Source organism: Dendropsophus ebraccatus, chromosome 8, assembly GCF_027789765.1.
Source record: "Dendropsophus ebraccatus isolate aDenEbr1 chromosome 8, aDenEbr1.pat, whole genome shotgun sequence".
Lineage (NCBI taxonomy): Eukaryota > Metazoa > Chordata > Amphibia > Anura > Hylidae > Dendropsophus > Dendropsophus ebraccatus.
Genome location: NC_091461.1, coordinates 5,371,050 through 5,383,732, shown reverse-complemented (window position 1 = coordinate 5,383,732; position 12,683 = coordinate 5,371,050). Strand labels below are relative to the sequence as shown.

The 12,683-nt window shown below is 49.8% G+C and overlaps 1 protein-coding gene across 1 annotated transcript in view; it reads left to right on the top strand.

The window, feature by feature from the left end:
- Window positions 1–12,683, top strand: part of LOC138798993 (myosin-9-like) — a 97,290-nt gene that overhangs the window by 21,030 nt on the left and 63,577 nt on the right. The window contains exons 6-9 of the mRNA XM_069979663.1: window positions 4,438–4,572; window positions 6,956–7,113; window positions 7,282–7,367; window positions 7,499–7,577. Coding sequence (XP_069835764.1) covers window positions 4,438–4,572; window positions 6,956–7,113; window positions 7,282–7,367; window positions 7,499–7,577 — 458 coding nt within the window. The remainder of the gene's footprint in view (window positions 1–4,437; window positions 4,573–6,955; window positions 7,114–7,281; window positions 7,368–7,498; window positions 7,578–12,683) is intronic.

The following is a 12,683-nucleotide window of genomic DNA, read 5'->3' as shown; positions in this document are numbered from 1 at the left end:
TTATTACATCCTCCTCTCCGCCTCCTTATTACATCCTCCTCTCTGTCTCCTCTTATTATTACATCCCCAGCTCTGACTCCTCTATCACATCCTCCTCTCCGCCTCCTCTGATTATTACATCCCCAGCTCTGACTCCTCTGATTATTACATCCCCAGCTCTGACTCCTCTGATTATTACATCCCCAGCTCCGCCTCCTCTGATTATTACATCCCCAGCTCTGACTCCTCTATCACATACTCCTCTCCTCCTCCTCTGATTATTACATCCCCAGCTCTGACTCCTCTGATTATTACATCCCCAGCTCTGACTCCTTTGATTATTACATCCCTAGCTCTGTCTCCTCTATCACATCCTCCTCTCCGCCTCCTCTGATTATTACATCCCCAGCCCGCCTCCTCTGATTATTACATCCCCAGCTCTGACTCCTCTGATTATTACATCCCCAGCTCTGACTCCTCTGATTATTACATTCCTAGCTCTGTCTCCTCTATCACATCCTCCTCTCCGCCTCCTCTGATTATTACATCCCCAGCCCGCCTCCTCTGATTATTACATCCCCAGCCCGCCTCCTCTGATTATTACATCCCCAGCTCTGACTCCTCTGATTATTACATCCCCAGCTCTGACTCCTCTGATTATTACATTCCTAGCTCTGTCTCCTCTATCACATTCTCCTCTCCACCTCCTCTGATTATTACATCCCCAGCTCTGCCTCCTCTGATTATTACATCCCCAGCTCTGCCTCCTCTTTCACATACTCCTCTCCTCCTCCTCTGATTATTACATCCCCAGCTCTGACTCCTCTGATTATTACATCCTCCTTTCCGCCTCTTCTAATTATTACATCCCCAGCTCCGCCTCCTCTGATTATTACATCCCCAGCTCTGACTCCTCTGATTATTACATCCTCCTCTCCGCCTCTTCTGATTATTACATCCCCATCTCCGCCTCCTCTGATTATTACATCCCCATCTCCGCCTCCTCTGATTATTACATCCCCAGCTCTGACTCCTCTGATTATTACATCCTCCTCTCCACCTCCTCTGATTATTACATCCCCAGCTCTGACTCCTCTTTCACATACTCCTCTCTGCCTCCTCTGATTATTACATCCCCAGCTCTGACTCCTCTATCACATACTCCTCTCCGCCTCCTCTGATTTTTACATCCCCAGCTCTGCCTCCTCTGATTATTACATCCTCCTCTCCGTCTCCTCTGATTATTACATCCTCCTCTCCGCCTCCTCTGATTATTACATCCCTAGCTCTGACTCCTCTATCACATACTCCTCTCTGACTCCTCTGATTATTATACTCCTCTCTGACTCCTCTGATTATTACATACTCCTCTCCTCCTCCTCCTCTGATTATTACATCCCCAGCTCTGACTCCTCTATCACATCCTCCTCTCCTCCTTCTCTGATTATTACATCCCCAGCTCTGACTCCTCTGATTATTACATACTCCTCTCCGCCTTCTCTGATTATTACATCCTCCTCTCTGACTCCTCTGATTATTACCTCCCCAGCTCTGACTCCTCTATCACATACTCCTCTCTGACTCCTCTGATTATTACATCCCCAGCTCTGCCTCCTCTGATTATTACATCCTCCTCTCCGCCTCCTCTGATTATTACATCCCCAGCTCTGACTCCTCTATCACATCCTCCTCCTCTGATTATTACATGCCCAGCTCTGACTCCTCTATCACATACTCCTCTCCTCCTCCTCTGATTATTACATGCCCAGCTCTGACTTCTCTATCACATACTCCTCTCTGACTCCTCTGATTATTACATGCCCAGCTCTGACTCCTCTATCACATACTCCTCTCTGACTCCTCTGATTATTACATCCTCCTCTCCGCCTCCTCTGATTATTACATCCCCAGCTCTGCCTCCTCTAATTATTACATCCTCCTCTCCGCCTTCTCTGATTATTACATCCTCCTCTCTGACTCCTCTGATTATTACATCCCCAGCTCTGACTCCTCTAATTATTACATACTCCTCTCCGCCTTCTCTGATTATTACATCCTCCTCTCTGACTCCTCTGATTATTACATGCCCAGCTCTGACTCCTCTATCACATACTCCTCTCTGACTCCTCTGATTATTACATCCTCCTCTCCTCCTCCTCTGATTATTACATGCCCAGCTCTGACTCCTCTATCACATACTCCTCTCCTCCTCCTCTGATTATTACATGCCCAGCTCTGACTCCTCTATCACATACTCCTCTCCGCCTTCTCTGATTATTACATGCCCAGCTCTGACTCCTCTATCACATACTCCTCTCTGACTCCTCTGATTATTACATCCTCCTCTCCGCCTCCTCTGATTATTACATCCCCAGCTCTGACTCCTCTATCACATCCTCCTCTGATTATTACATCCCCAGCTCTGACTCCTCTATCACATACTCCTCTCCGCCTCCTCTGATTATTACATCCTCAGTAGATATTAGATTGTCAGCTCTGTGGACGGTGCACACCTTCAGGCTCTCATCTTTGCCGCAGTTATCCATCTTCTTTTAGACCGGTCTCTTTGGGGGATGTATTGCGCTCCCGGGGCCTCGGGTCGAGGCTCGGCCTCCTCTGGCCTCAAACACTTGCAACATTTTGACAATTTGTAGCTGCGATTCCTGCATTACCCTTTTAAGACCCTAATAATAGGTTTTTCTCCAGCGCAGTATTAAAACATTAAAGGCCATAAATTCCTCAGTCACCTGCGTCCATTTATAACTAATTTATTATGGAACATATCATAAAGCGCTCCTGACATCCCGGCCTCTTCTCGCTCATAAATCTGTTTCCACGTGTTTACTTAACTTGCACTGAAGTTCAAGAAAGGACCTCCAGCATGGGGAGGGGGCAGCGTAACCCCCTGGCGGGGATCCAGGAGCGCAGGTACCAGATCTGAAAGGAATGGAGGCTGCCGTCACCTGGATATCAGAGCCTCCTGCTACTGCTCTCTGGTATCAGCCGCCCCTCCCCCCTGCTGTCATGTACCTGCACTATAGGTTAGTGATTGGGGTCAGGGTCTTCCCCTGGCCGAGTGGATGTTATCTCTGCCATTTCTGATTATACATGAAGGGTTGGATCCCAACCATGTCCGTGTCCTTTTCTTTCATCCTCTACTTCCAGAATTTTAGGCTTATTTAATGGGATTGTTCATAATTTTTTTTCTCTTTAATGAACTGGTCCCAGAAAGTACCAGAGACTTGTAATTTACTTCTATTTAAAAATCTCCAGTCTTCCAGTACTTATCAGCTGCTGTATGTCCTGCAGGAAGTGGTGGATTCTCTCCAGTCTGACACAGTGCTCTCTGCTGCCACCTCTGTCCATGTCAGGAACTGTCCAGAGCAGCAGCAAATCCCCATAGAAAACCTCTCCTGCTTTGGACAGTTCCTGACATGGACAGAGGTGGCAGCAGAGAGCACTGTGTCAGACTGGAGAGAATCCACCACTTCCTGCAGGACATACAGCAGCTAATAAGTACTGTAAGACTGGAGATTTTTAAATAGATGTAAATTATGAATCTGTAGAACTCTCTGATACTAGGTGATTTGACCTGAAGTACTCCTCTAAATTTCAGGTAACATCATGGTTGATATTCCGTAGAGGTTTTTGCCCTTTTAATTACCACTAGTCACTTCTGAAAGTCTTAACACACCGCCAGTCATGTGTTTGTATCTTTTAGCGGAGAGATTTGGGGGGGGGGGGTTGCAATATTTTTTAAAACCCTATTCTACATGTTTTCAATTTTAGTCCATTTTTACTGATTAAATCAGATACTTAAATATGTTGTTTTTTCATTATAAGATCAATGTTATTTTTTGCACATTATTATGGGGGTGGCCATTTTGCCTGAACTGTTTTACCAGCATTTAGTGATATGCTTTACAGCAAGCCCCATAGACGTAGACAGAATGAACATCTTCGGAGCCTATTCTTTGTATGGGGCAGGTTTGTAAGCATGCTCTGTGACCTGTGCAGAGGTGATTCCACAGGAAGGGGGGAGGGCAAGCTGCTGATGTTTTCTCTTTCTATCATCTTTTGCTGTAGCATGTTCACACCACAAATTGTGTGTATATGTTAAAATGACATGCCCAGTCCCTGTTCTCCGGATCGTGGAGGAGATCCAGTGGTTAAACTCCCCCCACAATCAGCTATGGATAGGCCATAGCTTTGTCAGATCTCGGTCCCCCTTTCTCCTACCTTGGACACTTTTGGTCAGTACTGACCCCTATATACCAGGTGCACCCCACAGGACCAGAAGTTGTATATGTATATGTGATCTGTATCTGTCCGTATACTGTATATAATTTGTATAATATGTATGTGTGATATGTATCTGTCCGTATACTGTATATAATCTGTATAATATCTGTATATCTTTGTGTGTATGTGATCTGTATCTGTCCACCATCCTTTCAGATTGTCAATGAGAGACGATGAGCTAAAGTTTCTAAAGGAAGAGAACTACAACATCCACAAGAGCAGCCGGATATTACAAGACTCCATCACCGCTCTGCAACTGGAGGCCGAACAGTATAGGAGGAAGCTTAGAGAGTGAGTATAGACGGGAGCGGCGTGTGGAGGGGCGGCATCCGGAGCTCATAGAGTGAGTATAGACGGGAGCGGAGTGTGGTGGGGCGGCATCCGGAGCTCATAGAGTGAGTATAGACGGAAGCGGAGTGTGGTGGGGCGGCATCCGGAGCTCATAGAGTGAGTATAGACGGAAGCGGAGTGTGGTGGGGCGGCATCCGGAGCTCATAGAGTGAGTACAGACGGGAGCGGCGTGTGGCGGGGAGGCATCCGGAGCTCATAGAGTGAGTACAGACGGGAGCGGTGTGTGGCGGGGCGGCATCCGGAGCTCATAGAGTGAGTACAGACGGGAGCGGCGTGTGGCCAGGGCGGCATCCGGAGCTCATAGAGTGAGTATAGACGGGAGCGGCGTGTGGTGGGGCGGCATCCGGAGATCATAGAGTGAGTACAGGCAGGAGCGGAGTGTGGCGGGGCGGCATCCGGAGCTCATAGAGTGAGTACAGACGGGAGCGGCGTGTGGTGGGGAGGCATCCGGAGCTCATAGAGTGAGTACAGGCAGGAGCGGAGTGTGGTGGGGCGGCATCTGGAGCTCATAGAGGGAGTACAGACGGGAGCGGGGTGTGGCCGGGGCGGCATCTGGAGCTCATAGAGGGAGTACAGACGGAAGCGGCGTGTGGCGGGGCGGCATCCGGAGCTCATAGAGTGAGTACAGACGGGAGCGGCGTGTGGTGGGGAGGCATCCGGAGCTCATAGAGTGAGTACAGACGGGAGCGGTGTGTGGCGGGGCGGCATCCGGAGCTCATAGAGTGAGTACAGGCAGGAGCGGCGTGTGGTGGGGCGGCATCCGGAGCTCATAGAGTGAGTACAGACGGGAGCGGCGTGTGGCGGGGAGGCATCCGGAGCTCATAGAGTGAGTACAGACGGGAGCGGCGTGTGGCGGGGAGGCATCCGGAGCTCATAGAGTGAGTACAGACGGGAGCGGCGTGTGGCGGGGCGGCATCCGGAGCTCATAGAGTGAGTACAGACGGGAGCGGCATGTAGCCAGGGCGGCATCCGGAGCTCATAGAGTGAGTACAGACGGGAGCGGTGTGTGGCGGGGTGGCATCCGGAGCTCATAGAGTGAGTACAGGCAGGAGCGGCGTGTGGTGGGGCGGCATCCGGAGCTCATAGAGTGAGTACAGACGGGAGCGGCGTGTGGCGGGGAGGCATCCGGAGCTCATAGAGTGAGTACAGACGGGAGCGGCGTGTGGCGGGGAGGCATCCGGAGCTCATAGAGTGAGTACAGACGGGAGCGGCGTGTGGCGGGGCGGCATCCGGAGCTCATAGAGTGAGTATAGACGGGAGCGGCGTGTGGTGGGGCGGCATCTGGAGCTCATAGAGGGAGTACAGACGGGAGCGGCGTGTGGCCGGGGCGGCATCCGGAGCTCATAGAGTGAGTATAGACGGGAGCGGCGTGTGGTGGGGCGGCATCTGGAGCTCATAGAGGGAGTACAGACGGGAGCGGGGTGTGGCGGGGAGGCATCTGGAGCTCATAGAGGGGGTACAGACGGAAGCGGCGTGTGGCGGGGCGGCATCCGGAGCTCATAGCATCCGCAGAGGCCTGGAGAGTCATTCTCATGTCTCCATGACATCTGGGTTTCCTACCATTCAGGGTCTGTATAAAGCTGGGTGACCACCCCTGAGGGAGTAATGAGAGGGACTGGGCCTATGTTACTTCCCTCCTGTCGGGGTGAGGCCGCACTCTCAGCGTCTATGCCACCTCTGACCTCATCGGCACCTCTGTCCTTGGGGAAAGTTTCTGAGAGTTCACAAGGCTCAGGTGAGAATGTGTTCAGAGTTCGCGCAGAGGCTGAGCGCGGTCCCACGAGGGCGATTTGTGAGGGATTTAACTTTTTAAAAGCAATGAGATCAGTAACACATAAGAGGCGGCAGCATACAGCCCCCCGTGTCATACAGGCCGCTCCGGGGGCCATTATAGTGGATAGCCTTTAGTTAGCTACTAGTGAGTATCAGACTTGACAAACTGTTCGGGTTCAGCAATGTTCTTTGCTCAACTTTTTACACACCCTGAATGGAATATAACTCAGCTAGTGTGGAAGTATTTGCTGCATCTAATTCTGTTGGTGTTCAGCCTCCCAACCCTCTGGCCTCGGTGGCGGTCCTGCTGTCAGCTGACTGACTGGTTGCTATAGATAAGCTTCTGTGCAACTCACTGGTTGTTTTAATATATTCTTATATGTTATATCCTTAGCAACTAAACTGTCCTGTCAGAGCTGGAGAGCTGGGAGATTGCCCAATTACCTGCAGCCTCCATTACTGCAGGACTCTGATCGTACCCATTATAGTGAGAGGCACTTATTTGTTGCAGCCTCCATTTCCATCTATTTTCTATTATTTCCTTTACCAGGTTAGAAGGGGAACTCCGCCTGCAAACAACAGAGCTGGAGACGGAGAGACAAAGCCACAAGCAGAGTCTGAGCGATCTCTATGGAAGGCTCCAGGCATCCAGCGTGAAGATAGAGGAGATGACACAGCTGACCCAGAACTATCGAGCCCTCCAGACAGGTGTGTGCTCCCCTCCTCCGCTGCACCCTGCCAGGGGGTGGTAATGAGGGACAGCCACCCCAATATTACACACACACACATATATATATATATGTATTACACATACACGTATCCAGGGCACAGGGTCATGTATTGTATCTTGTCTGCTGATTATATATATTTTTCCAGTTTTTCAGTCTCCTTTGCCCAGAAAGAAGCAGAACATGTTGTCAGCTGTGGGGAAGGTTCCTCCGGACAGGACAGCGTCCTCCTCGGTCAGTCACACCTAATCTCTCCTATTCCTGGTGCTTTAAAACCAGTATTCCCATCATCCTGGTGGAATAATGGAGCCTTTAGTCTTCTGGATTGTAGACTGCGTTTATGATGTCATCTTCCTGTCTTCCAGACATACATGTCCACCTACCTGCAAGCAACAGGACACATATATGATCAGCTGCTGCAGGTCCAGAACAGAGTCCTGGATGGTGAGATACTAGCAATTGTCCATATTGTCATGTTATAGTGGTATCACACTGATCCCGCCCTTATTACACAGGGCAATGCGCAGTGTATGCGAGCGCCAGTCTACTAGATCTGAGCTGCATGTGCAACATTACCGATATCTGGCTCCTCGAGTGATTGTTGTCTTAGGGCCCTATTCCACCGGACGATTATCGTTTGCATAATCATTAACGATTAACGATCTCAAACTACCGCTATTGCGAAAGACATGAAAACGTTCACTCATTTCCATGGAACGATAATCGTTACTTATGATCGTAATTGCGATCGGTTTTTCTTCGCTATTTATTCGCTATTGCGTTCGTATCTATTGCGAACGACCGAACGTCTTATTCAATTTTGCGAACGTTTTTTGAACGAGCAATTATAAAAATAGGTCCAGGTGTTATAAAGCGATCAACGATTTCTCGTTTGGTCGTTAATCGTTAACTGCATTTCAACCGAACGATTATCGTTTAGATTCGAACGATTTAACGATAATCTGAACGATAATCGTCAGTGGAATAGGGCCCTTAAAGGGGTTATCCAGTGCTACAAAAACATGGCCACTTTCTTTCAAAGACAACACGACTCTTGTCTCCAGTTCAGGTGCGGTTTGTAATTAAAGGGGTTATCCAGCGCTACAAAAACATGGCCACTTTTCCCCCTACTGTTGTCTCCAGTTCAGGTGCAGTTTGCAATTAAGCTCCATTTACTTCAATGGAACTGAGTTTGAAACCCCACCCAATCTGGAGACAACAGTAGGGGGAAAGTGGCCATGTTTTTGTAGCGCTGGAAAACCCCTTTAAGCTCAATTTACTTCAATGGAACTGAGTTTGAAACACCACCCAATTTGGAGACACGAGAGGGGGAAAAGTGGCCATGTTTTTGTAGCACTTGATAACCCTTTTAAGCTCCATTCACTTCAATGGAGCTGAGCAGCAAAACCCCGCCCAAGCTGGAGACAAGAGTGGGTCTGTCTCTGGATAAAGGTGGCCATGTTTTTGTAGGGCTGGATAACCTCTTTAAAGGGGTTATCCAGCGCTACAAAAACATGGCCACTTTCCCCCTACTGTTGTCTCCAGATAGGGTGGGGTATTGAAACTCAGTTCCATTGAAGTAAATGGAGCTTAAATGGGTTATCCAGCGCTACCAAAAACATGGCCACTTTTTCCCCTCTCTTGTCTCCAGATTGGGTGGGGTTTGGAACTCGGTTCCATTGAAGTAAATGGAGCTTAATTGCAAACCGCACCTGAACTGGAGACAAGAGAGGGGGAAAAGTGGCCATGTTTTTGTAGCGCTGGATAACCTCTTTAATTACACAGGGCCATATCTGCCCAATTCTCTCTGATTCGGCAGCCTATCGCTCCCTGTAATAGGGTCCTAATGGTGCGTTTACACAGAGAGATTTATCTGACAGATTTTTTAAGCCAAAGCCAGGAATGGATTTGAAAGGAGGAGAGATACCAGTGTTTCCTTTATGACCTGTTCCCTGTTTATAGTCTGTTCCTGGCTTTGGCTTCAAAGATCTGTCAGATAAATCTCTCTGTGTACCATAAGGGCCCTATTACACGGAGCAATAATTGGCCAAATCAGGCTGATTATCGGCATGTGTAATAGAGACAACGATCAGCTGACGAAACCTATATTCGGCAGCAAGGACTATATATATAATATATAGTCCTTGCTGCAAATTTTAGGGCAGTGTATGGGCTTAGTAAGTGAGCACCAATCTAGAAGGTCTGCGCTCGCTTACAGAAGGTCATCGGGCCATGTAATAGGGTCTTCAGACTATAAAACCACCGTAAAACCCAGATGTTTTATCAGGGTGAAAACACAGACTTTTATCTGTCCCTAATCTGTCAGGAGGATTGTAATCCGCGCCCCAGGACTCTCACCAGCCTCCCTGTCCCCAGCACTGATTGTAGCCTGCCCCTCCATAAGGAATCTAGCCTGGACTGTGTTGTACTATAATTATTGTTTTTTTTTTTTTTTTTTTTTTTTTTAAATTCTTTATTTAAAGCAAAGGCAGGGAAATACAACAACACCTCAGTGCGATAGTGCATATAAAAGAGCCTGCACCCACATAATACAAACGACAGAAATAACCAAGTGAGGACCGGGAGCAATGTCAGCATAAAATACAGAAACAGCATATACATATCACACCTAGCGTCGCTGGACTCCCCACCTTCCTCAAAAATTTTTATTTTCCTTTGGCATAGAGAAGCATAAACACCCGGGGTATGCCCAGAACAGGGGAGGCAGGCCCCAGGGTTCAACAGATAGAGAAAGTTCGTCTTAACCCAAATGTAGGGAAAGGACAAAAGGGGAGGTGGAGGGGGGGGGAGGGTATGAGGGATCAAGGGGGAAGGAGAGTACAGGACAGTGAAGAAGGGGCGAGTATGGGGAGGGGGAGGGAAGGGAGAGGCGAGTCTGTCCCCACCCCCCACGGATACGGTGACCCGCTAAGGGCAGGAATCCTGTCCATCGATCCAATCCCCGCCGGAGAACAAGGATCAGCCCCAAGCAAGCCTAGAGAGTTGAAGACAGCATCTACTCCGGGGTCCGTAGGAGGTCAGAGTACTCAGTAGTGCCTTTGAACTCCATCCAAGCCCACCACGTTTGAGTGAATTTCTTATTGGAGTCCGTCAAAGAGGATGTAAGATCCTCCATCAGCATCAAGTTATTCACTTTAGCGATCCATAGGGACACCGGGGGAGGCGCCGCTTTTTTCCAGAAGAGGGGGATGCAAGCGCGGGCTGCCATCACCAGGAAGCGGAGGAGAGATTTTTTGTACTTCTGGGTCGAGATATCACAGTGGTGTAGGAGGAGCAGCGCAGGTGTAAGCTCAGAGGGAAAGTTAGTAATACGTCTAATCAGGTTACAGATTGCATCCCAAAAAGGCCGCAAGGAGTCACAAGACCAAAATATATGCAGGAAAGTGCCATCTTCCCGGCCGCATCGCCAACACACCGGGTCCACATGTGGGCACATGGCATGTAGACGGGTAGGGACCCTGTACCATCTAGTGAGGATTTTGTAGCCTGCCTCCTGATACCCTGAGTCCATGGACGACCTGTGAACCAGGAATAAGATCCTGTCCCGCTGGGGAGTGGTTAGGGTCAAGCGTAGCTCCGCTTCCCATTTTAGCAAGAAGTCGGGAGGTTCCTGATCTGGAGGAGAAATCAGGAGCGAATATGTCATGGAAAGCGAATGGTGCAAAGCACCCTGTTCTAAACACATCGTTTCAAACGGTGTCCTAGGTGAGCCAAAGGAGGACGGCATCGGGAGTGAGAGGAGGAAATGTCGGATCTGCTGAATTCGCCACGGGCCTAGAGGCGTCGGGTCCCTAATGTCACCTATAGCTTCTGACGAGAGCCAGGTCTGGTGGGACAAAAAATCCCGTGCACGGGCCCTGCCATGTTTCGCCCATGCCCTAAAGACGGGGTCATCCACGCCAGGTGGGAAGGATGGGTTCCCCAGTATGGGAAAACATGGCGAGTGAGATGGTAGCAGGAGACGTCTACTGGACTGGGAGGAGCAAGCAAGTAGTGTGGGGCCGATTGTCGGGTGAGTTCTCAGGGAGGGGGCGCTGGAGGGGTGGAGCCATGGCAGACAAGCAAGGGGGGCATCAGAGAAGGACTGTTCTAGAGATACCCATGGTTTAAACGCCGCATGTCTACACCAGTCCACCACTCGAGTAAGCAGAGCGGCCAGGTGATACATACGGATGTCCGGCAGGCCCAGCCCACCCGAGGACTTCGGACGGCACAGTAAAGACCTTCGCAAGCGGGGGGCCTTGTTGTTCCAAACAAATTTAATTTGGAGGGATACCAACGTTTTGAAGAAGGAGGCCGGGATGGACGTCGGAACACATTGGAATCTATAGAGGAGTTTGGGAAGGATATTCATTTTCAGGATTGCACAACGCCCAAACCAGGAGAAGTAACCCCTGGACCACTCGGCACAATTCGATTGAATGCTGGATAAGAGGGGGGGAAAATTTAGCTCGTAAAGTTTCCTCAGGTCAGAGGGGAGAAGTATGCCCAAATATTTGAGGGCGACCGAGGACCATTTGAAGCGGAAGGAGGACCGCAGTGTCGACACCACGCATTCGGGGAGCCCCACATTCATCGCCTCTGACTTTGCAAAATTTATCTTAAAGTTGGAGAGATGAGAGAAAATTTCCATCTCCTTAAGCAAAGAAGGCAGGGAAATCGTGGGATTGGAGACAAAAAATAGCAAGTCGTCTGCATAAGCGGCAACCTTATGCGTGGCGTCGCGTACTGCTATCCCCCCCACATCAGTATTGGCGCGTATTCTACAGAGAAATGGTTCTAAGGTCAACACAAAAATGAGGGGCGACAGAGGGCACCCCTGCCTGGTCCCGTTCCGAATCCTGAAGTCTTCCGAGAGAAGGCCATTCACCCTAACTCTGGCGGAGGGCGTCTGATATAGAGCAAGAATCCAGTTCAGAAAGCCACGTCCCAGACCGATGTAGGAGAGCGTTTCAGACATGAATGACCAGTTGACACGGTCAAACGCTTTCTCCGCGTCGGTGGAAAGGACCATAAGCGGTAAATCCTGGGACGTGGCCCTGTGGAGTAGATTGATAGCCCTGATGGTGTTGTCTCTAGCTTCCCTTTGTGGCATGAAGCCCACTTGGTCAGGGTGAATGACCGCTCCCAGAAGGCCGACCAGCCTCGTGGCCAAAATCTTGGCAAATAGTTTGAGGTCAACGTTCAGGAGGGAGATCGGGCGGTAGCTACTACAAAGCGTGGCGTCCTTCCCCTCCTTTGGGATGACCGAGATATGTGCACGAGTGGTATCCAGAGGCAACTCACCCCCGGAGGACAGGGAGTTGTATGCGGCCAAAAAGTGTGGGGCCAGTTTATCAAGAAACAGTTTGTAATATCCAAGGGAAAACCCATCAGGGCCTGGTGCTTTGCCCGTCTGGGACTCCTTCACCGCCATGGAGAATTCTTCCCTCGTGATTGGGGATTCCAATGTTTCCGACGCCTCAGGGTCAAGCCGGGGCATACCCGAATCAACCAAGTATCGTTGGATACGGTCCCGAAAGCTCGCGC